General features: G+C 45.9%; 1 protein-coding gene across 1 annotated transcript in view; it reads right to left on the reverse strand.

Moving 5' to 3' along the window:
- Positions 1-2,818: 2,818 nt before the first annotated feature.
- LOC126543993 (uncharacterized) overlaps positions 2,819-26,075 on the reverse strand; it is a 63,717-nt gene continuing 40,460 nt past the window's right edge. Inside the window, exons 8-11 of the mRNA XM_050191174.3 lie at positions 17,295-17,333; positions 6,782-6,817; positions 5,038-5,185; positions 2,819-2,923 (exon numbers count right to left, since the gene is read on the reverse strand). Coding sequence (XP_050047131.2) covers positions 2,916-2,923; positions 5,038-5,185; positions 6,782-6,817; positions 17,295-17,333 — 231 coding nt within the window. The 3' untranslated portion in view covers positions 2,819-2,915. The remainder of the gene's footprint in view (positions 2,924-5,037; positions 5,186-6,781; positions 6,818-17,294; positions 17,334-26,075) is intronic.

The raw sequence follows: 26,075 nt of genomic DNA on the forward strand, positions 1-26,075 counted from the left end.
TCACAGCTTTCTAAACACAATCATTCCGTAAGTCTGGGTGACTTCCATATGCATTACGAACTGTTAATCTTATAGCACAATATGTAACTGAAGATCATCAATTTTGAATGTCACAATGTTGCTTTCAGGCCAGAAAAATGAAATTCAGGCATATATCCTTCTCACATTTGAACGACAACCACTTTTTAATTTCTGCTTTGTACGAGGGAATGGCTGTGGACTTCCATTCTCCTACACAACATTTTGTTGAAATCAATTTTTCGCAGATACAATGGTGCCTTCAATTTGCGAAAAGGGAAATTTATCCAAACGTATGAACCACCTATCGTTCTCATGCAGGACTGAACTTCCTGCTTGCGCTTCCCATAGACACCAAAGTGCCACCGCTGCCGCTTGTAATTTCAGTCAGAAAGCCAGTGCTCAATGAAACTTAAAAACCAAAGAACTTCTTTATCCATGAATATGCGTGCATGGTTTGAGCGCAAGAACTTTCCAGGACGGATTGGCATTTATATCCAGTCATCTTACACTTGATTCGCTTAAAATTGGTCAGAGCACGGAAACGAAAACTGCACAGTTGCACGAACGCACCACCCGAACCGACAAGCCGATTACTTTCGATCTAAGCATTCAACGGGACTGCTTTCTCGCGTGATATTGAAAAGATAGTGACAGATTAAACCTTTTCTGAACATATTCTACATGTTAGGCTATTACAACACGTTCATGTATATTCTGGTGTATTATTTCATGCCTAGTCCTTTCAGTCACGATGTAATTAAAGTGATGTGTTATTGTTGCATTGTCGCTAAAGGGACAGTAAAACACTTACGACCAATGCACCCAATGCTCTGTAAATACATGGTTTCAAAAGAGTGTGCACTGATATCTCAGCAAGTAATAAATAAGCAGAGCAAATCATTTGTTCAAGAGAGTTGGTAATCCATACTTAACACTGTTTTGGCGCAGTATTTTTTAGTCTATTTATCTGTATGTCTTCACGACACCTAGCATTAAATGCTAGTTGGAAGTTGGGGCATGTCCCATTCGTGTCCGCTTGTGCTTCTTGTAAGTTCTACGCTTAAACAGTATGAAGAATAAATAAACAGTGCTCACCTGGACACACGTCCTAAATAGAAAATTTGGTTTCAGTATACCCGAATAAATATATTACCACAAAAACTATAACGCATCATAACGTGCCTCGCAACACCTCACACACCGATTTCCTTCCCTCCATTTTTTGTCATTTCTCACTTTTTCTTTTCTTCCTGCAATAATTCCTTTGCCGAAGCGGGACATGGAGGCACGCACATAAATAATTGTGGATTCCTAACCAACTTGTCCAGTGGGTCTCACAGGAAAAGAATAACCACAAACACAAGACCCTATGTTGTCTTCTGCCTCCCATCTCCCCTCCTCGCTCATGCAGGGTCCTTCCTCCTATTTCCTGGATGGTGGCAGGATCAACCATTTGCCTCCTTTTCCTGAATCACTCGCGGGACAATGATGCCGTTGAAAACAGGTTATTTCCTTCAAATCTCTATTTTCGCGTGTGCCAGCTGCGGTGCATTTCCTATTCATCGGTTAGAAATCACCCAACGATCACGAAGATGGTGCTCGCAACTTACAACTTTTTTGCTATAGTTGCTCAGCGTTGCGCCAATGCTCTGTCGCCTTTATTGTCAGCATGTAATGGTTAATGTCGCTTTGAAACGCGCAGTTTTGTAAAATACTCGTATGCACGCAAGTGATTACGCCATTACACTTTCAGAGTTTCTATTCTGTGTGTAGTAGACGGCGCATAAGCTGAAATCCAAGTCACGGAATAATGCGTTTCGTTTATCCGAAGTTTCATATAAGAGAAGCGCACAAATCACCTAGATTTATCGGAAAAAACGTGCGTGTTTTGATATTGCCGTCCGAAAAAGGTGGTGTAATGTTCATGAACAGGGATAAGGCGTCTCAGATAGGCTTAGCAACGTTTCTATAAGACGACCTATCTTCGTCAAAGGCGGCCTCATCATCCTCGACCGGTTAGCTTTAACTAACCTGCCGAGGATCACGTGCTACGAGATCACGTGTTATGTGATGCCATCGGGCAAAAAAAGGGGATGTTCTACATTCGCCCACCAAAGCTCTTAGTGGCGTTCGCTAACAATGCTAGGGCTAGATCTAGTAAACATATATACCCAAGTTAGAGAACTGATTGACAGCCGTCGCAGTAGCGCCATTGGTAGTGCAACGCGAGCGTAATGCGCAGGTTGTGGGTTCGGTTCCAACCGGCGACAAGTCACGTTTCCTTCCACTTTCATTTCCCTTTTCTTCATTATTTTCTGCATCGCAATTTCACCTACAGCTGATTTCCCCGATTCTTTCCTTCACTTCATTGTCTGTTGGCTCTACGTGGTCATGACTAACAAAATCGAACCCCTTGGTTGCCCTTCTTCGCTCGTTTATTCATAGCGAAGGTCTCGAATCTGGCAACCTTTATGCCCTCAGGTAGCACGTGAAGGTTTAATAACCACGTGCCTAACGATCCAAGATCACGTGTCACCTGACGCCATTGGGCAAAAAAGCAAGTTGCGCATCCACCGACAATGGCTCTGAGTGGCGCTGGCTCCTGGGCCAGATCTACTAAACATAAAAATCCAAGTCAGCGGACGAATTCACAGCCGTCACCGTAGCACAATTGGTAGTGTCGCGCAAGCGTAATGCGTAGATGGAAGAGTAGAACCAAATTGCGGAAAGACATCTCGATATTACAGTCTAATTTTATTTACCGACAGTTATGATCAATAAGTGAGAAAATCAGTCATTAGCAAGAGCAGTCTTTAAAACATCAATTTATTAATATAACCGAGCCATTTTTTATGGACCGTTGGGGCTCGAGACCTTGGATTCACGGCGTTGAATTATTTACCTGAAAGCAGCAGAACAAACACATTCATCATGTTGCGGCATTTATTCAGTTTCATCAACAAATTGTGCTAAATTACTAGCTTTAGAAGCATAATTACTCTATCTTATACCAAAAGAAAGCTACTAATAAAAAGCTGTTCTTGAAGAAAGAAACTTACGCAATAATTAGGAACACTCTATTCAAATATATGTGAAGCTTCTAAGAATAAGCGTGGCAGTGGAAATAAAAAAAAACTTGTTTCGTTTATTTTTCTAAAAGAGTGTGGTAGTGATCGCAGCGTTGACGTAACATTCCGTGGAGTTTTTGGTCATGCCTTTATGGCTAGTGCAGCGAATATGAAGGGTGTCATGTGGCTGAGAACTGAACTGTGTAAAGAGTAAGCTGGCATCGACGCATATATAGCCGAGCAGCTTTTTCAGCAGTAGTTAAGCCTGCAGACATTCCGCCTATCATCTACATTTTCTCTCTACACCGCTCTTCAATATTAAAAAAATCTCTAAAGCTTGCCGTCGACACCAGAACGCCGAAATCATGTAGTCGTCCTCCACTCGTTGATCGTTCCGGGATTGTTTTTGTTTTGTCACTGTCGTCATGTATCCATTGTCTTGCATTCGTTGTGAAACCGTCGTCGTGATGTCATCGCGCTTGTTCCATCGCCGTTCAACCCGATTCGCCATTCGAAAGTCGCATTGCTTTAAGGGTCCCGCTGTGGTTAATATCATCTTCATCGTGCAGAAACGTCGAACTATTTTCCCCAGGGCGTCGTCATACCAGCTTTGCGCTTCCATCGACGTTATTCCTTTGTCGCCATTGCATTTTAAACGTGTTTGCAGCCTTCATTCTCGAACACGACGCCATCGTCCTGCGACCGTCGACATCGCACCATTGTCATCCATTGCTCGCAACGTAAAACGCTGTCTCGTATCTGCTGCTGCATGACTACACTTCCAGTCGGGAGCCGCGCAAAGCGTCACTCAGAAGCAGCTAGTGTGAAGAGCGAAGAGCGGCGAAAGCTTCATTTTGAACGAAACATTCCCCTCACGGAGGTTCTGGAAGGAAAGCTTTACTTCGAAGTGTTGCGTGCTACTTCAGGTAAGATTGCCATTTTGATTTGACACCAGGTACTTAGTTCTACACAGCCCTTTTGAAATATAACAACTCATCATTAGACTTTAAGGCACTTTTCTTCAGCTTTCCCATATAAGCACTGTCGTAAAGCTTTTAACTAAGAAGTTTAGTAACCTAATTAGCTTATTCAGTTAGTGGATTGGTGCGGTTGCCCGCACAAATGATGTCGAGTTTGGCGTATACTATCGCTGTAGTAGTGTGATTCTAGTAAACTTTACAGTAAAGAGCGTTCGAACTGAAGAATACGCGCGGTATTCTGCTTCTATTTTCCTGATTTATATGTTCTACTGCATGGCCTCCTGGAAAATTGCGTATATAAGGATGTTTTAAAAATGAGAAAATATTCGATAAATGTTTTGGCAGTCGGTGGCTTTCTTCCCCAAATACTACTATTTGATTCGAAAATTTTAATATTGCAACACCTCCACTATATACAATAATAATTATTTCGTAATTAAAAATATTTTACAGTTTGTCACTAAGCGGCACGCGTATGTACACGTGGCAGAAACATATCGTGTCGACACCAACTGTTTCTTTCATATTATTGCAGGCCTTACATGGGGACTGGGGTCTTACAAGGGGACATGGGGACATGGGGACATGGATTTTCGTATTATGGTACACACTTACAGCGGCTATTGGCCAAGAAACGCGAGTACATTGTCGATAAATAAGAACAATAAACTACAAGCGCGTACAATATCAGCCCAGTTGCTTAGCACCGGAACGCTAGAATATAAGCGTGAGCCAATTTCCTGTGCGCCAGCGACGAAGGAATGAAATGGGGAAATTTAGAGGATCTTATTGGCCGCTTCACGAAAAATTCCCTTCACGTACATCGCAACATGTGCGTGGGACCTGCATATTATTTCTTTTAACCACTTCGCTAACATTACCTTCGACACTTTTAACGGTATAGAAAATCTTTACCAAACAACTTCTGTACTGAAACTTTGTCATTCTTTCGACACTGCAGAACTTACACAAGAGTGGCTTAATGCTGAACAAAACACTCCAGAGTAGTGGCATAGCCCGGGTTAAGGCATCCATGTCGGTACGGGCAATAAGGTCACAGACGAGGGTCATGGTCTTGTCTCCTGAAGAACCGGCAATAGCGTTGTCCACAAGGCACTGCATGTGTGGATATTTGCAGCAATAAGACCATTTTATATGATAAAACAGCTTGAACGGGCAATTCACATTCTGGTTCTCCTAAGGAATCGATACGAACAGCAATGGGACTCGCAGGTACATTATCGATATTTATCGCAGCATGTAGTTGGCCGATCGCAGTTTCATTGGCTGATGCTACAGGGCCTCCGCAAAGTACGCGTGAACGTTTCCTAAGAACGAGAAAGAAACCTGAGAGGCACAAGAGTAAGTGCAAGGACTAAGACAAAGGGTAGCAACCTTATTAATTACTTGATTCACGAAGGAGGCGACGATAACTGGACATGACAAAAAGAATTCCCTAAACAATGCATAAACCCATTTTAGAAAAAAATGATGAAAATCCAATGGCTTTACTACAAATCTACAAGCGAGTTACGGAACAAGAACATCTGCTGTTTTACATGCCAAACCCACGATATTATATGCGACATGCCTAACCTAGGGGAAGGGGGCGTGAGTAGGTGAGGAGCGAGTCTGGAATATTTTGACCACCAGCAGTCGCATCCCAGTGCATCCAATGCATCCAATCCATGGGAGTGTTTGTATTTCGGCCCCATCGAAATGCGGCCCCCAAGGCTGTGATCTCACCCTCGTCTTCGGACTTTGAAGGGCAACGCCATAGCCGCAACACTAAAATTACGGGCTTATGTCATTCATTCATTCATTCCATACTACAAAATTACACAAAATACTCCAAAATACTACAAAAAAATTTTGAGCTTCCCACCTTTCTTTTACGTTGACGTAGACGGGCACATTATGTGTCAATGAGAGTAATTTACCATTCTAGACACGAAGTTCATACAACTTGGCGAATCATTGTGAAGAGGTAGATACGTCAAATGTTCGAAATGCATATAGCGAAGAATGCACTAATAATCAAACTGTCCAATGTTCAGGTTATCATAAATGAGCAGGTAAATGTAAAAAAGAGTAAGATCAACGGAGTTGAACAATTTCTTCTTCGACGCCTGGAATTACCCGTGCAATATCGCAGGCATTAGGCTCATTTCTATAATTTGTGTAATAGGAAATACGTAATCGCGAATGCACTTGTTTATTAAATTATACCACAATGTTCTTTCATAGCTTCTAAAATAAGTTGCTGTGGTTATCTGGTGGAGCGCACTCGAAAATCAGAATATAGAAAATTTGGTTTTTGCCTCTCTCTACACAATTTACTAAGTTGTACAAAATGCGTCACAGTTGGAAAACGCGACGCGTACCGGGCTAAACGATTGATGAAAGTTTTCATACTTCGCCAAAAGCGGTTATATGCTCGCACTGACACGTTCTTCCCCCCACAAACGTTGCCATGTCCTAAATTTAGTGCTTGTTTTTGATACTCAGCTTAAGTTGGAAACATTATTGATGTGTCTACATCTTGCTATATTAGTGTGCATAGTTTTCCCGTGGTTATTTCATTGAACACTGTGACCAGCATAATCAATAAGAAATATGGACACCAGCGGATTTGCAGAAAACTCAGTTTTCTCTTATAACATAGAAGTCTATGCAAGAAAAGCCTATTTTATAAGTATTGTTGCTACGTACCTCTACGAGAGACACAAGCGAAGAAGCAATGCTTGTCTGAAAAAAAAAAAAGGATAGTTGTCAGACGCCAAGGCAATGGCTACAGTAAACTGCTACTTTTCTACGTGTTAAGTATCGTACGGCATGTCGTACGGCAGCAACTTGGTGCTTCTCCAGCCGGTGTTCTTACGAGGATCTTAATTGATAATAAAAATAGCCACTTTGAAATAAAAAAATAGTCCCGTCGGAGACATGCAGTCAGTGGTAGCAACCGCGGAGCGATCGATGATATAAAGCAATTGTTCGCTAGTGAACGAAAATTCATTGTTGAACTTTAATGAATTTTAGTTTTATCCGGCTCGTAGTAAGTGTAAATTAAAGCGAGCCCTCCGTACAAGCCTAATCGACCTTGCATCTGGAAAAATGCGATTTCCCTGGGAGCTGTGGCACGATGAACTGCGGCTGTCAGAGCACGCGCAACGAAAGTGAGCATCTGAAGCGGGCCCAGCGCCCCTCGATTCGACGTTCTGATTCCGTCACCCGCCAGCGGGAAACCACCCATTGGACCACAAAAGTCCTACAGATGTCGAACAAGTGTCCCGAACGGGACATTCAAACGCACCTAGGATGTACGTAAATATCCTGTTGATCATTTATTGGTGTCCTTCGGATCGTTCCATGCGCGTGAATTGATGTTCGTAGAACCGTCCCACGAACGTCACAATGGGATATTCGGATGTCCAAGACGCCTGAATATGATTTATTCTTATTGCATAAAACCGAGTACATCGCAAGGATATTTTTGTCAGAATGTAGGATGCTTCTGGGACATCTTGCGCTGCCAATCGTCCAAAGCACGTTTTGGGGGACATTTGGTTGTGGATTTAGCATATTAGCATGGCGTCCATAGTGATCATAAAGTAACATAATAGGGACGTTCCTCACAATGTGCCCTAGCAGTGCAGCAGGCCTGCTGCATTTTACATACCATTTACAAAGTAAACTTGGCCGAGTTTTGCGTTGGCTTGTGAGGCAATGAAGAACAGGAACTGCATGGCTCTTGACGATCCATCCCAGCGGTTCAATAAGGTGACCAGACATTTTTGTCACGCAAAACCTCAAGTAACAGGAGACAGTCCAGGAATACAGCCCCTCCCATCTCAACGCATGCTAAAGAAGGCTGCAGTGCAGTTATGCTTTGGGCACACAATTGCCTGCTACGTTAAGCTAACACATTACACATAACTTGATAAATATGTATTAAATCAACACATATAGCGTAAACAGCCATCAGTCGGGAGATGCGGGCTATACTTTTTTGTGCTAATAGGGACAAAGCTACAGGACTATCTTGTTCAGGCTGCTGAATCATTTCACAACCTCATTACAAATACAGCAGTTACTTCAATAAAACATTTACAGGAAGATCGCAAGCTCACCTCTCAAATACACTCAGCAGTTTTAAGTCAAGCACATCAATGCAAACAAGTAAGACTCAATGATTTAATCATACAACCTCAGCCATTAGCGATTATGACGCATCATGGTCGGTAAAAGTATGCAGGAATTAATATGTTTACAAATGCACTTTGGGTAGCAAGAAAATTGAAGAACTCGCAGTGGGGCACTACGGAAGTTATCATGAGGCTTGCTGTGGGCTCACTTCCGTGGTCGCACGCACACGAACACAAAATGAGCAGGAAAGCTCAGATATGTTAGCCACTATAAAAAGAAACAAGAACCTTTCTGCAGGCCGTCATCAGTGCTTACACTAGCACAAATTATGCGCATGATGTCACAGCTACATTACGCGTTAACAAAATTACTTGATACTAGTTCAGTGGTCGTACACACAAACAGCTGTTGTATAGTCGCCCATTTATAGTGCAAATACGCTCTGCATCCATGCACATTCCGGAGAAGGTCGCCAGACCAAACGTGTTCGAGAAGTGATGAGACAATTTCAGTTGAGCTAATATTTAGAATATGCACCTCGGCTATTGAAAGAATTTTAAAATCTTTTTGTGAGAGTGGGGCACAAAAGAAGTTAGATAAGAGGCCTACTGATGGCAGGCTCACTTCAGCGGTTGCAGGCACATAAACGCAAAATTTCCTGCAAAGTTCACAGGTGTCTCAGCCATCAAGGAAGACACTTCATTCAGGCTTTCTGCAGGCTTGCTTCAGCGGTCAAACACAGTGATAATAATAAAGATTTAAGAGATGCATTGGTCATTATTAAAATTGCTAAAAGCTCACTTGAGCCGTTACAAACGAACACAACTAGAGAGCTCACAGGTAGAAAAGCAACTACAAGACACTTGCTTCATCACAAAAACAGAGTTCGCAGGTACTACAACTTACAAAATCCTTGTTATCCTTGAGTGGTCACATATACAAATTCACCTCAAGAGTTCGCTGGCTCGAAGGCCTCCAAGCAAATTAACAGAGGCTGGATCCGGCCTTTCTTCCGTGATCGCATCCAAACACTGCTGAAGACGTCACAGGTACGTTGGCGACTACACAATTCACTAAAAGCTTGCAGCAAGCTTCCTTGCGTAATCACAGAGGCAAAAGTCTATTGTCTAAGTTCACCCGTACCAAACGTTAACGGGGATTTGTGTGAGCTTGCTCCAGAGGTCACACAAATACATATTCATCCTGAAATCTCCCGGGTATCACATGGCCTCAAAGGAAGTGGCCGTGCAGAGGCTAATTTTGGCTGTTCTTCCATGGCTGCAGATACAAATACTTCTGATAAGATCACAGGCACCTAGATGACTACACAATTTACTACAGCTTGCTGCAGACTAGCTTCAGCGCTCACAGAAACAAAATTCATTGCAGTTCATAGGTACTCAGAAATTTAGTGGTGCATTTCTGTGGACTTGCTTTAACAGGCAGAGACAAGTTATGCCAGAGTTCACAGGTACATCGGCTCCTAAGGCAGTTACCACATGCTGGGTGCGGCGATCATCCATGGTTGCAGATGCCGAACAGATCACGTGCAGGTTGGCTGCTACAGGATTTACTAGTCATACTGCAGGATAGTTTCAGCGGTTGCAGACACTAAAATGCCCTATTCAGATCAGGGGTGCTAAGAAAGTTAGCTAACAAAACAGATTTCCGTGGGCGTGCTTCAGTACTGAGCAGCAACGAAGAATGATATCGACCCAAAGTGACATCAGGCTGATGGAAGGCACAGAGTATGGCTGTAAAGTATGGAAGAAAGACGTGTTAGAAATATGTATATAAATAACTATCCACCATGTGAATCGTAAAACGCTCCAAATTTAACAGCAATTTGCTGGTATCGACAGCAACTTCACTTCCTTGTGGCTTTATACAGAGTACCTAAGCTGACAGACACAAGAAAAGAAGTAATAATTTCAGCTCTGTACAAAGATAACAGAAAGTATACTAATGTGTCTACGTCAGCATGGCTTTGCCAAACGAGCTGATAACAGTTAAAGATGTCGCAATTCCTCCCGAAAGACAAAGCAGTGATTGCGATAGCTAATTAGCGGACAGCTATAGTACCCAAATAAAGCAGCTGTAGGCGTGATCACCAGTATAAGTAGTAGTAATCCTTCGCTTACTTATTATATTAACAAACTTGGTACCATGCATAAAGACAAACATGAACACATCTAACGCGAAGTCAGGGTAAACTCGTGGTCAGAACGCTGGCGTGCTGAAGCGAAGCAGCAGCGACAAGCGACCGTTTCTTGCTGCTTCGAGCAACAACGAGTTTCCAGAGCCAAGTACACGCGACCTTCGACACCATAGCTGCGTGGGAACAGCGCTCACGAAGCCACAACCTCAGGAGCACACGTACGCTGCATCAGCAGAATTTCGCCTGCACTGTGCCTACAACTTCAATAACAGTAATAATTTTTTTTTAATCGGGCGTGTGCTGACTAAAGCTTCACTAAGAACACAATGACAATATAGGGATGAAACAATTTCGTATTATTGTACAGTACGTCACGCACACATATCGGAAAATACGCTGACCCTAACGAAAGCGAATTCGAGAGGAACGAAAACTGAAGCAGTTCGGTTCGCCAACCGCCACGAGGGAGCGGTGCTGTCATTAACGTAGAAATGCCTACAAAAGTTTCGTTATTCGAGCCGTACTCTGTTTTACGATTACTCTTGCAATTGCGGTTATGCAAAGAAAACGTAAACGTTCGGCAGACGACGCTTAAGTGACGGTTGGTCGCTGAAGGCGTCCGACAAATTCAATGAACAGTCAACAGAGACAAACTTTCCCGATTACTAAATATAATTACAAGCAACAGTCTAATAAGTAGCGCAAAGGTTTCGATCGTTACAGATAGTTGACACGTAGGCACACCCACACCGTCATACTAGCATGCATCCAACATGTAAGTAAGCAGGAGTTTAACAAGTCGCCGCCCAAACGTATTGTTATTCCAATAAACGCACATGCACAACATTGGCACGAGCAATATACCACCTAAGGAATACGCGTGGGAAAATACAGCAGTGTGGCCTGCCAACCATTACGTGGAGCAAGTGCTCTGATCATGATACAAAAGCCGACAAAATTTAGTTATTCCATCCTTGCGCTGTTTTACGATTGCAATCGCAATCGCGGTTACGCAAGCAAAATGTAAACGGCAGACGTCGGTTAAGCTACACGGTTAATGAGTGAAGGTGGGCACGTGACACAGATTTGCACGTGATATTATCACGTGCAAACGAGTGATAGTCTACATAGCGTAATTGTTAGGTTATTACAGGAGGCTCACGTAAGCTTGCACTAGTGGCCATAATAGAATGCATCCAACTACGTCCAAATAGACAGCAGTCTAACAAATGGCCCAAATTTTTGTTATTTCGAGAAACTTGCATGGCAATTTTTGACAACATTATACCAGCCATAAAGACAAGTGTGCTAAAATTCACCAGCGTGGCAGGCTAATTAACCGTCAAGTGCAGCAGCTGCTCCGATCGTGATACAGATGCCTACATCTGTATTCAACGTCCCAAGTGTATTCAACGTCCCAAACCTGAAGTATTCCAGTGTATTCACTGGTATTCAACCAGTGTATTCAACGTCCCAAACCTGAAGTCTTATTCCTTCATTCCAAGGACAGCGACCACCTGTTCCAGCATCCTTCAAAACAGCGATTTCCACGCATTGTGAGAATATCCCTCCTCTCCGTAACACCCTACGTGGCATTCAGATTATTCAAGTAAATAAATAAATAAAGCCAGTTCAGTTATTCCATCCTTCCCCAATTTTACAAAAGCTATCGCGATCGTTAGGCAAACAAAGCGCCACTGGCAGACGAAGCTCAAGCGACACGCTTAATCACTACGAGCGAGTGACAGAAAGAGTCAACCAAAACTTTCATGCTAAAAGTGCGACCACGTACAAACGAGCTAATCAACGCAAACGTTTCGAGCTTTACACAGCTGAGACGTGAAGTTGAACTTAACGCCATACTAGCATGCACCCCTTAACGTTTAAATAAAAAAGAAGTTTAACAAGTCGCCCAAATGTTTCGTTATTCCCAACAACGCGCAAGACACTGACAAAAACAAGTGCCAGCCCAGACACGCGTGGTTAAATTCCGCAGCGCTGCCGGCCGTCACTTGCCGCAAGTTCTCCCACCGCGAAACAAATGCAATCAAAAGTTCTGTTATCCCAAACGTATCCAGGATTACGATTGTTTTTCCAATCGCGGTTACCCAAACAAAACACCAAAACCACAGGTACGAAGTTTAAGCGACACGGTTACTACTACGACCGCTTGACAGAAACAGTCAATTAAAAGAAAAACTTTCACTGTGGCATGCTGAAAAAATACGACCACGTGCAAACGAGATAATAAGTCAGCCTCAATGTTTTAATCATCAAGTGCAGCTGAGGAGTAAACTTCAGTGGATGTCAACCACACACTAGCATCCTATCAAGTGTAAGTAAGCAGAACTCTAGCAAATCGCCAAAAGTTTCGTTATTCCAAGAAACGTGCACGGCACTGTTTCGAAAGAGAAATAGACCAGCCCTAAAGACAGAGGTCGTGAAATTCAGCAGCGCGGCTGACCATAATGTGCAGCAAGCGCTCCGATCGCGATAAAAATGCCTACAAAAGTTAAACGATCCCAACATTACGCATTTCTAGGATTTCTCTCACAATCACGGTTATGCAAACAAAAGTCAAACGAAACTCAATCAAGGCTATTCCGGAAGGCCTTGTATGGAATAGATGTTACTATTAATAATATTTTTTTTTCATTATTTGACACTGTTCAAGAAAAACACAACGGTAGCCCTTGTGGACCCATCCTGGGGGCTACATCGAATGAGTTAGCGGTTCTACAGTTTCGCACTCAGAAACTTCTTTTCGGCCAATGTCAGCGCTGCACAGAAACAATTTAGCACAAAGTAAGCTCAGAATTTTGCAGAAAAGCAGTACGCTGCGACCATACCCCGTACAGCGGGAGCACAATGGAGGGTCAATCGCCTATTGATGTTATCGTGGCCTCAAGCCACGGGGATGTGCAGTGCCTGGGATTTCATTACAGGCCGACATGACGACACGATAGTTTAAAAGGTTGCAGGGCTGTAAAGAAATCATTGTCTCCAGGAACTTCCACTTACCTCTTGATAGCCGTAAGACTTGCAGGCGCCGCCTAGGTGGAGCTCCAAAACGCATGACGATAACGTTACCTCGAACTGACAAGCGTTCGCGCAAAACAATCAGCACATGACGACCGCCACCTTCAGCAAAAACGTGCACGCTGAGTGTGGGGCGCACCAAACCTGAACACAAGGACGAAGAGACCCAATAAAACGACGGCGTTAATTTATGTGACCGCCACTACGCGCGAATCAGCGCAACGCGGTCATGCAACAGGATGCAACAGTGGCGATTCGACTGGGTAAAGGCCATCACTGCTCTATTCTACGGAATTGGTTGCAGCTGGTGCAGAGGTTGCAGTTAGTTACAGTACTCGGACACGATTGATTCGGGTACACGCCATCCGGTAGGTTGTAATGCGCTGCTGTTCCGGCGCCTTGCCGACCGCTTTGTGACGTTTCCTCCTGAAAAGTTTGTGCAACTTTGGTCATTCACTTCAACTTCTGCTTTTTGTCATCTTCATTGCGAGTCTGAACAAAATTAAATTATGCGGTTTTACGTGACAAAACCACAAAGTGAATATGAAGCACCCGGTAGTGGGGGACTCCGCAAATTTGGTTCACCTGGGGTTCTTTGACATGCACCTAAATCTAAGTACATGGGTGTTCTCGCCTTTCGCCCCTATCGAAATGCGGCCTCCATGGCCGGGATTCGATCCCGCGACTTCGTGCACTGCAGCCCGGCACCAAAGCCACCAATTAACCACGCCGGGTAAAGAAGTTTGATCCTGGGTGCGGCAGCTGCACGTTGCTGGCCGACATGTCTGTGTTGGATTTAGTGTTTTGGTCTCACATATGTCGGGTATGGGACATCCCGTTGAAAACCAAAGGGTGTCTTAAATAGGACGCCCCGAAATTAAGGGAATCATTTTATCCACTGTGCGTCTTAACCGGGATCGGGCCGTTCCGATCTAATCGGGGTGTCCAGGGGATATTCGTGGTCCAATGGGCAGTGCGCTGCGGCATCGTGCTCCTCGCTGCCGCTGCGCGCTGACAGCCGGCTTCTGAAAAGCCTGTACAGCGCACTTCACTAACTAAAGCAGGTGTGCTCTACACTGCCTCGTTTCATAGAGAATTGCCAATAAATGATCATCATCATCGTCGCACAGAACAACATGGCAGTTCCAATTTCTTCACCATCCCACCGTCCCCTCTAGGGTGCTTATCCACGCTATCGCTGTCTTTCGCGATTTTTTCGCCGTGTGATCTCGGTTATCACTGTTTCTTTAGAAACGAAAATTGTAGCTCACGCCAAGAACATCATTGCAGACAGTTTACGAGGGGAACAGTGAACAGTGAGTAATGAGGCTAAAATGGTGTGGTCCTGTGTGCGAACTTCCGGCGTTCACCGCGGACCGGCTCGATATCCTGACGGAAATCCCAAATGTATCCCGGGGCCCATTGGTTGTCGAGATGAAGTACTAGTCCCCGACTGGATTGTAGGAAAAAGCGTGAACACGTTTCTGCTGCTGTGATTCACTCTTAAATGGTGGATATATTCCAGCGCTTTGAGCATTAGAGGCAGCTGCCCGTGAAGTCGATTACATCCCGCCGGCGACGCCAGGTTGGCCCACAAATTACTATCAGTACAGCATGCCAGGTTGAACGGTACCAGCAGCAGCGCGGTGATCAGCTCGATCAGGTGTTGCCACTGTGCATGCGCAAAAGTCTTCAATCCTGCACGCCCTCTTCAGTCTCAAGAGCGAGCGAATCTAAAAGCTAGCTTTGCACTTTACCGCGAAGGCAAGCTCGGGCATGAGCAACGACGCTGCAGCAAAACGTTTCCGCTACTTTTGCGTTCCCAAGCCTTCTGTTATCTTCCTTGCACTTAAGATACGCGCAAGGTGATTGGCGCATCGCTTAGCTGCGGCTATTGTAGCAAGTTCTGCATTGTTTCTCTTGTTTGATTTCCCCGATAACTAACGAATTAATTAGCTTTAATTACACCACTCTTTGATTGTTGGCTGAGAGCCCCAAGTCTCATAGGCAGAATTGTAGAGAACGTTTAGAAACCACCATTCTAGGTGTTTCCTGTACGGTACGACTGATGTAGTCCTTTTTTCCGAGTTTCAAAGAAAGCCCGCCAAATATGAGAAAAGCCGTGTGATGGAGCGTTTGCGCAGTCGTATCGTGCTGATCTCAAGCATGCATTGGGGGAACAAGGTCGGCTGCATCGCGACTGGTGACGGGGAAGCGGCAGGGCGTTAAGATTGCATAGGCAGCTGGGCTGGCGGCTCCCATCCGAAGACGGCGCAAATGCACTCTGCTGGCAGAGCGCGGCGTAGGAGATGAACGCCCTGATATGTGTGCACATGAAGAAGCCATGTACCTTTATAGCGTCAGTAACATTTGATGTTCTATAACTGATACTTACTTCCAACTTGCATCTTACTGCGAACTTATGTTTGGATTTACAGAGAACTTGCGTGGGAGCAGCAATTTAATTTGTCTGATGAGTTCCTTCATTTTTTCTGTTGTGCGTTTATCAAATATTTTTTAGTGTGCAGTAAACACAATAAAAACTGCTTTCGTCGTCATTTCTCATCATTTATTGGCTCTTAAGTGCCCTTGATGGGGCATTACAGAAGCTGACGAGGGGGGGTAACAAATTAAAACCAAAGGTCACAGAAGATACGGCACATGAATACGGATTGTAAAACAGGTAAACACAATAACCCATAAAAATTAAAAAGGTGACAAACGTGAAAAGAAAACGGGTTGCTACTGGGATGGTGTACAATGCTAGTGTACTGATAACTGTTTAAATTTTACACAATTTATTTCATTGACAATACCGTGCGGAAGTACATCCCAATCCGGTACGGCAGTCGACAGGACTGATTTATTGAAAGCTTTAGTTGAACCATCAATGCTTTGAACCCTTTTGGCAATTAAACAAAAATAGTGGTGATCTCATAGGCGGCAGAATTACGCTGTCACGTAATTGAAAATTATAGTATGCCTTATAAAAAAAGCGGAGAGTTGTTATCCGACGACGGGATGCCAGAGGGGGTCAGACACAATCGATGTTTTGGTGTTACTAACGCACAGCCGAGGTTCATATTTGGATGTTGTAAAACGAGTCGCTCGGTTTTGTATTGCCTCTAACGCCTAGATTAGGTACTCTGGAGGGAGGTTCCAGATGTTGATGAGTGTTCAAGTTTGGCACAGATGAAAGTTTCGTATGCCATTAGCTTAATCGTGGGCGAAGAAAACTTGAGTGATCGTCTGAGACCTAGTGATTTAGAAACGCTCACAGCAAGTGACGTGGTGTGCTTTGACCAGCTTAGATTATTTATGTTTATGCTGATATAGCTATAACATTCAACTTGTGATAGCACGGTAGTGTTTAGCATGTATGAGACGTTCAGGATAGATTGCTTTCGAGACACGTGCATAAACTTATATCTTGATACATTTACCTGCATGAGCCAGGTCGAGCACCAATTTTGGATTACGGTTACATCGTCCTCCCGCAATGAATGATTCTTACTCTAACATGATTCTTACTGCTAACAATCACACTAAGCACAGTTAGAAATATAACACTTCTGCTGCAGGCATTGCTTTAAAATGTCTCAATGTGTATATCTAAAATATTTGCAAGTTAGGTAAGTGAACTTTCACTTCTGGGAATATGATGACCTGCTGCGCGATACAAATGTTTCTTGTGCAGATTTTGTTTCTGAAGTAATCATGATTTTTTTGTTTTCCATGTTCCTTTTGTCATTTTGAGAGTGTAAAACGAATTTCTGTATATAATGGGAGAAACGTAGCACCTACAAACGCGAAATATGATAACTCTGTCCTAAATGTTGGTCGGAAAAGGTCATGAAAATATTTAAAGGTGAAAAAACTTACGGTTGAGCTCTCACAGCTGGTTCCAAAGTCCGAGTGGCACTGTACGAAAAGAAACAGCGTAAACGTTACGGTCTGAAACAAAACGTCTCTAATTGAGACCAAAGATTTAGGGTAATTGCAACAGAGGCTTTCCACAATTGTGTTTTCCTTAATAGCACAAACCGCGATCCTACATGCAAGGAAGAGAGGATATGTTGGTAGCTTGTTTCTCTACAAGTGGCTGCTCTTGTCCAGGTACCGTTGCACCGCGTTCTTGTTCTTTTGGAACACTTGATACACACTACTGGCCTTGGTATGCAGTTGCTAGACCAGTGCCAGGTTTTTCTGGATGTGGAACGAGCAGCTAATGTTTCTGGTTGTATAAAGTTTTCAATAAGTAGTCTCCTTCAAACAATTTCTATTTTAACACCTTCATTATTAAGGAAGTTGCGCAAAAACAACCGTTCGTGCGCAACAGCTTTTAAGTGACTTGCTGGACGAGATATTTAAGAGAGCGAAGTACCTGACGCTTGGGAGTGCGCAAAGAATGCATGAATATAAGCCTGATAACACATCGATACATCTCCATTTAGGTTATGGGAACACTTGGATAACCAACGTCCGACAATACGCGTAGACACACCTATGTTCCGTGCAGGTGGTCCGAAATATTATAAATATTGTTACGGAAGGGTGAAAGAAAAGAGAGAGGAAGAAGATAACGAGACGCTAGCTGCTCCGTGTTCTTACTAGTCAGCCATTTTAACCCACTTGACTCTCCTTGTATATACATTGTAAATACAGTCTTATACTCCCAACATCTTCGTAAAATCTTGGTGGGAGGTGCGGGGCACCACGGCTGAAAACGGCGCTCCGCAGCGGACGTCGCATCACAGTCCCCACCATGAATGACGGTGAGCACTTGGGACCAACGTCGTTGCCGCCTCCAACGTCACCATCGCACGATACGTCGCTGTCCCCTTCGGTTGTAATTGTGCAACCCAAGGATCCCGGAACTTTCTGCGGGACTGATGGCGCCGATGCCGAAGAGTGAGTGGATATGTACAAACGTGTGAGTGGAATCAACAGATGGGACCCTAGGCTTATGCTAGCTAACTTGTTATTCTACCTAAGAGGCACGGCAAAGGTGTGGTTAGAAAACCATGAAGAGGAGCTGACCAGCTGGGACCAATGCAAAGAGAAGTTAACAGAGTTGTTGGGCGAACCAGCCGGCCGTAAGATTGCCGCAAAGCTGGAATTCCCCGCAGAGTCCTATGTTTAATATATCCAGGACACGCTCGCCCTTTGTCGTAAAGCCGATCACGACATCACAGAAGCTGAGAAGGTAGGGCATGTGGTCAAGGTAATTGCTGACGACGCCTTTAATCTGCTCATGTGCAAAAGCTGCTCTACAGTTGACGCTATCTTCAAAGAGTGCCGGCAATTCGAGCAGGCCAAAAGCCGACGCGCCCTGCACTCATTCACCAAACTTCCCAATAGTGCCGCAAAGTAGACGTGTGAAGATCAGCCCACATAGCAGCATGCGTCGCCATCAGAGGATGTGGTGCGAATCCTGCGACAGAAACTGGACGCGATGGCGCCAGCAGCTTTCTGTTCGCGTAACCTTGATGCTACCCCTTTTTCAGTTCCCCTCGTGCAAGCCATTGTTCGACAGGAACTTTAAATCATTGGCCTACATTCTGTCTGCGCTGTCACCAACCCCAGAGCCAAGGAACGCCCTTCTACTATTTTCGCTCCACCCCGACGCTTCTCTCCGCGTTATTGCAACCCGACTGAATGGAGAACCGCGGACGACCAGCCCATATGTTTCACCTGTCGCCGCATTGGTCAGGTCGCAAGATACTGTCGCAACTCGTGGCCCTCCACACCTCGCACGCCGACCAACCTGAGCCATTTTAATGGAAATGCCCGCAATGTTTCGCCCACCGCCGAGTATAACAGCGCCGACAACTCTGCTAGGAACACGTAGTACAGCCGCTCACCATCGCCGCGCGGACACCAGTCTTGTTCACCGCAAACGCGTCGCCCATCTTCCCGTTCGCCGCAGCCATGTCGCCTTTCGTCCATTGTCGTTTTTGGCCTCACCGTCGGAACACCAAGAAATGCAGCCTTCGGATGAGGTGCTGCATTGCCCACTACGGCAGCAAATCCTGTCTGTGCGACCAAAAAGGAGTGTAATTAACGTTAATATAGACAGCGTACTTGTCCTAGAACAAGTCGACACTGGTGCCCCCATATCTCTGCTGAGTACAAGGCTGCGTAGACGTTTAAAGAAGGCCCTCACCACAGCAGCTGCCGGAATGCTTCGTGTGGCCGACGGCTGCGTGCTGGTTGTACTTGGAATCTGTACTGCTCTTATAAGTATAGCTGGCCGCCCGACTTATGTTCTCTTTGCTGTGGTCGACAACTGCCCTCACGACATTATTATTGGATTAGACGTTTTATCCCATCATTCCTCTCTCATCGACTGCGCAACCAGCATTCTTCAGTTGCAAGTGCCTCTTAGTCGCCGATGCTTTGAGCACCGCTCCACCGCACTTGTGTTCGCTTCAGTTGTGCGTCTGTCACCTGAGGCAGTCACTTACGTCACTTTGACCGCACAGCCACGGATTCCCGAAGGTGAATATGTCCTTCGCCCTATCATAGACGTGCTTTTAAACAGGAACATTTCTCTTCCGCATACGCTGGTGACGGTTACTAATAACAACGTCGTTCTTCCGCTTCTGAATTTCAGCCTGTGCCCTCAAGTGCTTCCAGCCGGCATGCTCTTGGCCACCGTTTCTAATACTTCAGAATTTGACATTGAAAGTCTGAATACCGAGAGCAGTTTCTCAGCACCAGTTGCAGCTCACAGCTCTGCTTCCCTAACGGATAACTTGGCGACCTGACCTAGCCTCTACAAGGCCAAGGACATACGTCTCCTCCTCAAATCGTACCTTGACATCTCCGATTTCGGCGTCAAGCCTTTAGGACAAACATATGTTGTACACCACCATATCAACACTAGAGACACGAATCCTATTCATCGGCGTCCCTATCGTGTACCGCATGCTTAACGTCGAGTCATCCAATAAGAAGTGGACAAAATGCTCCGCAAAGGGGTCATCGAACCATCAGCCAGCCCTTGGGCTTGGCCTGTCGTCCTTGTGGAAAGATGGTACCTGGCGTTTTTGCCTCTATTATCGCCATTTAAACAAGATTACCCGAAAAAACGTCTACCCACTACCACACATCGATGACGTCTTGGACTGCTTGCGCGGAGCTAAATACTTCTCGTCCATCGATCTTCGATCCGCCTACTGGCAGATTTGAGTTGATGAAATGGACCTCGAGAAAACGGCCTTCATCACGCCGGATGACTTATATCAGTTCAAAGTCAAGCCCTTTAGCCTATGCAATACTCCTGCGACATTTGAACGTAGGATGGACTTTCTTCTGCGAGGCTATAAATGGACCACCTGTCTCTGTTACCTTGACGATGTTGCTCTTTTTCTCCCACGTTCGGCAGCCACCTTATCCGACTCACTGCTATCCTTGCGGTCTTCCGAAAAGCCGGCCTCCAAATGAACTCCACGAGGTGTCAATTCGGGCGCCGTCACATTACCGTGTTGGGACACCTCGTTGACGCATCCGGTGTCCAAGCAGATCCGGAAAAAGTTCGCGCCGTACGCAGTTTCTCTGTCCCACGTTCTGCTTCTGACTTGGCTGCTTCTTCTTCCTGTGTTCTTACTTTCACCGTTTCGTCAAAAACTTTGCCGACGTTCCTCTGCCTTTGACTGATCGTCTAAAGAAGAACACGCCATTCTCACATGGCCCTGACCAAGCTCACTCATTCGCCGCTCTCATCGGGTTTCTGACTACCCCTCCCATACTTGCCCACTTTGATCCATCTGCACCGACCGAAGTCCACACTGACGCAAGCGGCCACGGCATCGGCACTGTTCTCGGCCAACAGCACAACGGTACTTAGCACGTGATAAATTACGCCAGCCGCCTGCTGTCACCTGCTGAGATTACTCCATCACCGAGCCGGAGGGCTTGGTTTTAGTTAGGGCTGTCACGAAGTTCCGACCATATTTGTACGGCCGCGCATTTTCGGTTGTTCGAGACCGCCACGCCCTCTGCTGGCTGTCTTCCCTCCGGGACCCCACAGGACGGCTTGGTCGCTGGGCTTTGCGGCTCCAGGAATTTTCATTTGTTGTCAACTATAGGTCTGGACATCTGCACCAGGACGCTGACTGCCTCTCGCGTCACCCCGTGGATCCTCCCGGTCCTGTTGCGCATGATCCGGTGACCTGCGCGTTGGCTTTGACTGACATGACCAATATGCTCGCTGAACAACAACACGACGCATTCTTACAGTCCATCATCGCCGGAGTGCAATCTGGCAGCACCGACGGCACGTGCCACATGTTCGTGCTGCATGACGACATCCTCTACCGTCGCAATATCAACCCTGACGGCCCTGAGTTGATCCTTGTCCTTCCTCGTCATCTGCGATCCCTCGTTCTCGAACAACTTCACGATGCACCGACGGCGGGGCACCTTGGTTTTGCGTACATACAACAGCTTACGACGCCAGTTCTTCTGGCCGGGCCTCTATCGCTCTATGCGTCGTTATGTCGCAACTTGCGAATTGTGTCAGCGCCGGAAGAAACCTCTCCTGCCACCTGTCGGCCGTCTCCATTCAATTGAAGTTCCCTCTGAACCATTCTTTCGCGTAGGCCTTGGCCTGCTTGGCCCTTTACCGACGACGACTAGAGGGAATAAAGGGATCGCTGTGGCTACTGATTACACGACATGCTATGCGATAACAAAGGGGTTGACGCCTAGTTGCGCAATTGACGTCGCCGATTTTTTCCTCCACGACGTCCTTCTCAAGCACGGTGCGCCTCGACAGGTACTTACAGACCGCGGCCACTCGTTCTTGTCTCGGGTTGTGGACGACCTCCTCTGCTCTTCTGCTACTGAGCACAAGCTATCCACCGCCTACCACCGCAAACGAACGGTCTCACGGAACGTCTGAACCGAACACTCACAGAGATGCTGTCAATGTACGTTTCCAGCGATCACCGCGACTGGGACGCTACGCTGGCCTACGGGACATTCGCGCCTACCTCATCCCGACATGACACCACAGCATATTCACCCTTTTATCTTTTGTATGGTCGCGACCCCACTTTGCCCTTTGACACAATCCTGCCTTCTGTGCCCCGTGTTGCCACTGAGTAAGCTCGTGAAGTCGTCGATCGCGCTCACATGGCGCGTCAAGTCGCGCCATCTCGCTTATTAGCCTCGCAGCATCTGCGAAAAGACGGTTACGACTAGTACCATCGCGATGTTCAGTACACCCCAGGTGCTTGGGTGCTGCTTTGGTCGCCATGTCGTCGGGTTGGCCTCTCCCAGGAGCTTCTCTCTCGCTGCAATGGGCCTTATGAAGTCCTACGTGAAGTTAACGATGTCAATTACGAGATCGCGCCGTTACAGTTTCATCCATCCTCAAGTCCGCCGCCTGTTGACGTCGTGCACGTATCGCGGCTGAAGCTATACTTCCCTCGCAATTCTTCGCCTACCATGCACCGAGACGGCGCTTCACCACCCGGGGGTCCTGTCACGGAAGGGTGAAAGAAGATAGATTGAGAGAAAGGATATCGCGAGACGCTGGCTGCGGCTTGTTGTTACTAGTCAGCCATTTAACCCACTTGACTGTCCTTGTGTATACCTTGTAAATACAGTGTTCTACTCGCAACATCCCCGTAAGAATGTACGGCATCTGGTATTCTAAATCCGCTCTGTGAATACACAGGCGCCTAGCCAGCTTCAACAGCACAGTGGATTCTGCATAACACTATTTTCTTCTTACGTTAGAGCTAACTGCGGCATCGGCAGTAGACTCCCATTTATTTCACGAACTCACGGACCCTTCAGTGCGTCGTTTACTCGTCAGAAGGAGGTAGCGCTACGGAGACTGCGTGAGAGGGCAACAGTTATACCACCAGTGGCGTAGAAATTGGGGAAATCTGTCCATATTGGTTCAGCTTTCACATCAAATGCTACTAACGAACACCTCTTGTGGGCCTATCTTCGCCTCAATCAAATGGTTTGGTGCTACCTACAAATTGTGACCCGCAAGGCGACCAGAACATGCGGAGATTCAATGTGAGACCGACACTAACTATCTTATCCCCCACGCCAGGACACAAAAGCTCCATCAACCATTAGGGAATACAGTACCTCACCGCGCTGTTCTGCTTCCACGTCCACAGCAATGATGAAACATGTTTTTGGATGTGTCCTGGCTTCAACAAGATACATCAACGTTAGCTTAATGAGTGGGCCTTCAACCTATTAAACGAATAGAATATGGCGCGACTACGTGTGGGGGCGCCACATACCCCTTTGGTCAAACTTAGTTGAGAGCAAAACCTCGATGAACCCTTTGGTGCCACTTGCCCATATCTTCATCTTGCTTCTTAAATGCTACAATAACACACCTAGTGTGGACATGCCATGGCCACAACCAGACATCTCGGCCTTACCGCAAGCGAAGGTTGTTAAGTCCCGAGATTATCGGACTACAATTCAGGCCTGCATGGATACTTCCACCAGTTTATACCTGGACATATATCTGAAAACAACGGGGACTTGTTTATGAATTCACTTAACTATTTGGCCAAGCATGAGCAAAAATATTCCGGCCGAACAAAGCCCAAGATCAATGTTGACGCTCTTGTAATTATCATTTAAGCTATGTAGCGACCCACTGCATTTCCTCCACAAAAACAAGTTCTTTATCTGAAGCCTATAACTCCGCGTTCCCCTCACGCTTCACACCGAACACGATGCGCTGCCTTGCGGCGGCGTGCATATTCACTAAATCAATATATATCCAGACATAATAGTGCGAATATATATGTACTAGGTTATATTCCGTCCAGCAACACAGAAATTTGAAATGAAGTTTTCTTAATAAAGAGAGAGAGAGAAGGGAAGAAGGAAAGGCAGGAAGGTTAACCAGACTGAGTCCAGTTTGCTACCCTACACGTGGGGAGGGGAATGGGGAGTGAAAGAGAGAGGGAGAAAACTTAGGTGTAGGATGTCTATAGTCGGGCACTCAAGTCTGTTGCCTTCGGGTAGTGAAAAAGCACTCGAACTACATTCTGGGCTAATGAACTGTGAGGCCAGGCTCCCAAGATCTTCGCTTCCATAAATGGCCTGTCTTCCAGTCTATTCAAGGCACACTGGAGAGTCTCACGTAGATTATCGAAGCGAGTACGGTGGCACAGAAGATGACTGATGGTCTCTTCACACTTTCACTTAGCGCACATTGGTGAATCCGCCATTCCAATACGATAGCTGTAAGAGTTGGTGAATGCGCCACGTCGTAAAAGGTTCGCTGGTAATTTAATTTTCAGTGATGGGTCGAGGCTGTATAATGTTCTGTGGCGTATGCCGGTAACTTAAAGTGGTGGTACGAGCGAGACTGCGAAGCTCTCTTGCAGCGTCGACTCTCAATAAAGGTATAAGGAGTGTCGGTGCGCAAGCCTGGCCACGTCGGGCAGCGTCATCGGCGAGGTGATTACCAACGACGCCAAAATGTCCCGGCAGCCACTGAAATATGATATCATGTCCTCTTTCAGAAGCGTAATGGCAGATTTCATTTATTTGTGACACCAGCTGTCCATAATTGCCACATCGTAAACTTTGCAAGCTCTGGAGGGCTGCTTTCGAATCACAAAATATTGCCCATTTGTTGGGCGGTTCTTTTTCAATGTATTGGACAGCAGCGCAAAGAGCGGCCAGTTCGGAAACTGTAGGTGTCGTTACGTGTGAAGTCTTAAACTTGATGACGACCGATTGAGATCGTAGAACAACGGCGCCCGTAGAATTTTCCCAGACAGAACCATCCGTGTAAGCATGGATTCGGTTAGCGTATGAACAATGCAAAAGTTCCAATGTGATCTGCTTGAGAGCCGCGGTGGTCAGGCTAGCTTTCTTCACTATTCCTGGAACACCAAGGTACAGACCAGGTTTTTTCAAGCATCACATAGGGGATGGCGTTCTTGTTGCGGGTGATTGCCTCAAAAACAGAGTGCCGGTTAGCCGCAATTGATCTGGAGAACGCTGCATTGGGTCTTTTCTCAGGCAAGCGAGCGAGATGGTGGTCAGGGACTCTGGATATATGCGCCCGGAGTGCGTCGATAGCTTTATAGGTCATTATTGATTGGGTGGTCTCTCGCGGTGGCAATTGTCGCCACGGCTGAAGCATTTCGAGGTAGCCCCAGATATGTTCGAAGGGCTTGGCCTTGAATGCTCTGTAGGACATGGATGTTAGTTTTGTTAGCATTGGACAGCACTGGTGTGCTATAGCGCAAGTATCCTAGGAAGAGCGTCCTGTATAGTTGAAGCATACATGCCATGGATGTGCCCCACGTTTTACCGGCAAGAAACCTTAGTATATGGAGATAGAAGGAAGCCGCTTCTTCAAGTATGAGATGTGGCGGCTCCATGGAAGATCTCTGTCGATAATAACGCCTAGGAATCGGTGAGCTTTTGCGTAGGAAATCGGTTGGTGGTCAATAGAAACGGGGTACCAGGTCATGGGCTTGTGGGTGAAAGCGACTAAGGCGCACTTCTCGGTCGAAATGATGAGGCTCTTAACACGCAGGTGGTTATTATTAAAGATTGGCACATGTTCAATGGCAAATAATCAGTGACCAAAGTTCGCGCAACATAAGTTTTTTTGAGGGTGGCACATACCCAGTTACCCCAAGTTGACTT

Source organism: Dermacentor andersoni, chromosome 10 (genome assembly GCF_023375885.2).
Source record: "Dermacentor andersoni chromosome 10, qqDerAnde1_hic_scaffold, whole genome shotgun sequence".
NCBI classification, from domain to species: domain Eukaryota; kingdom Metazoa; phylum Arthropoda; class Arachnida; order Ixodida; family Ixodidae; genus Dermacentor; species Dermacentor andersoni.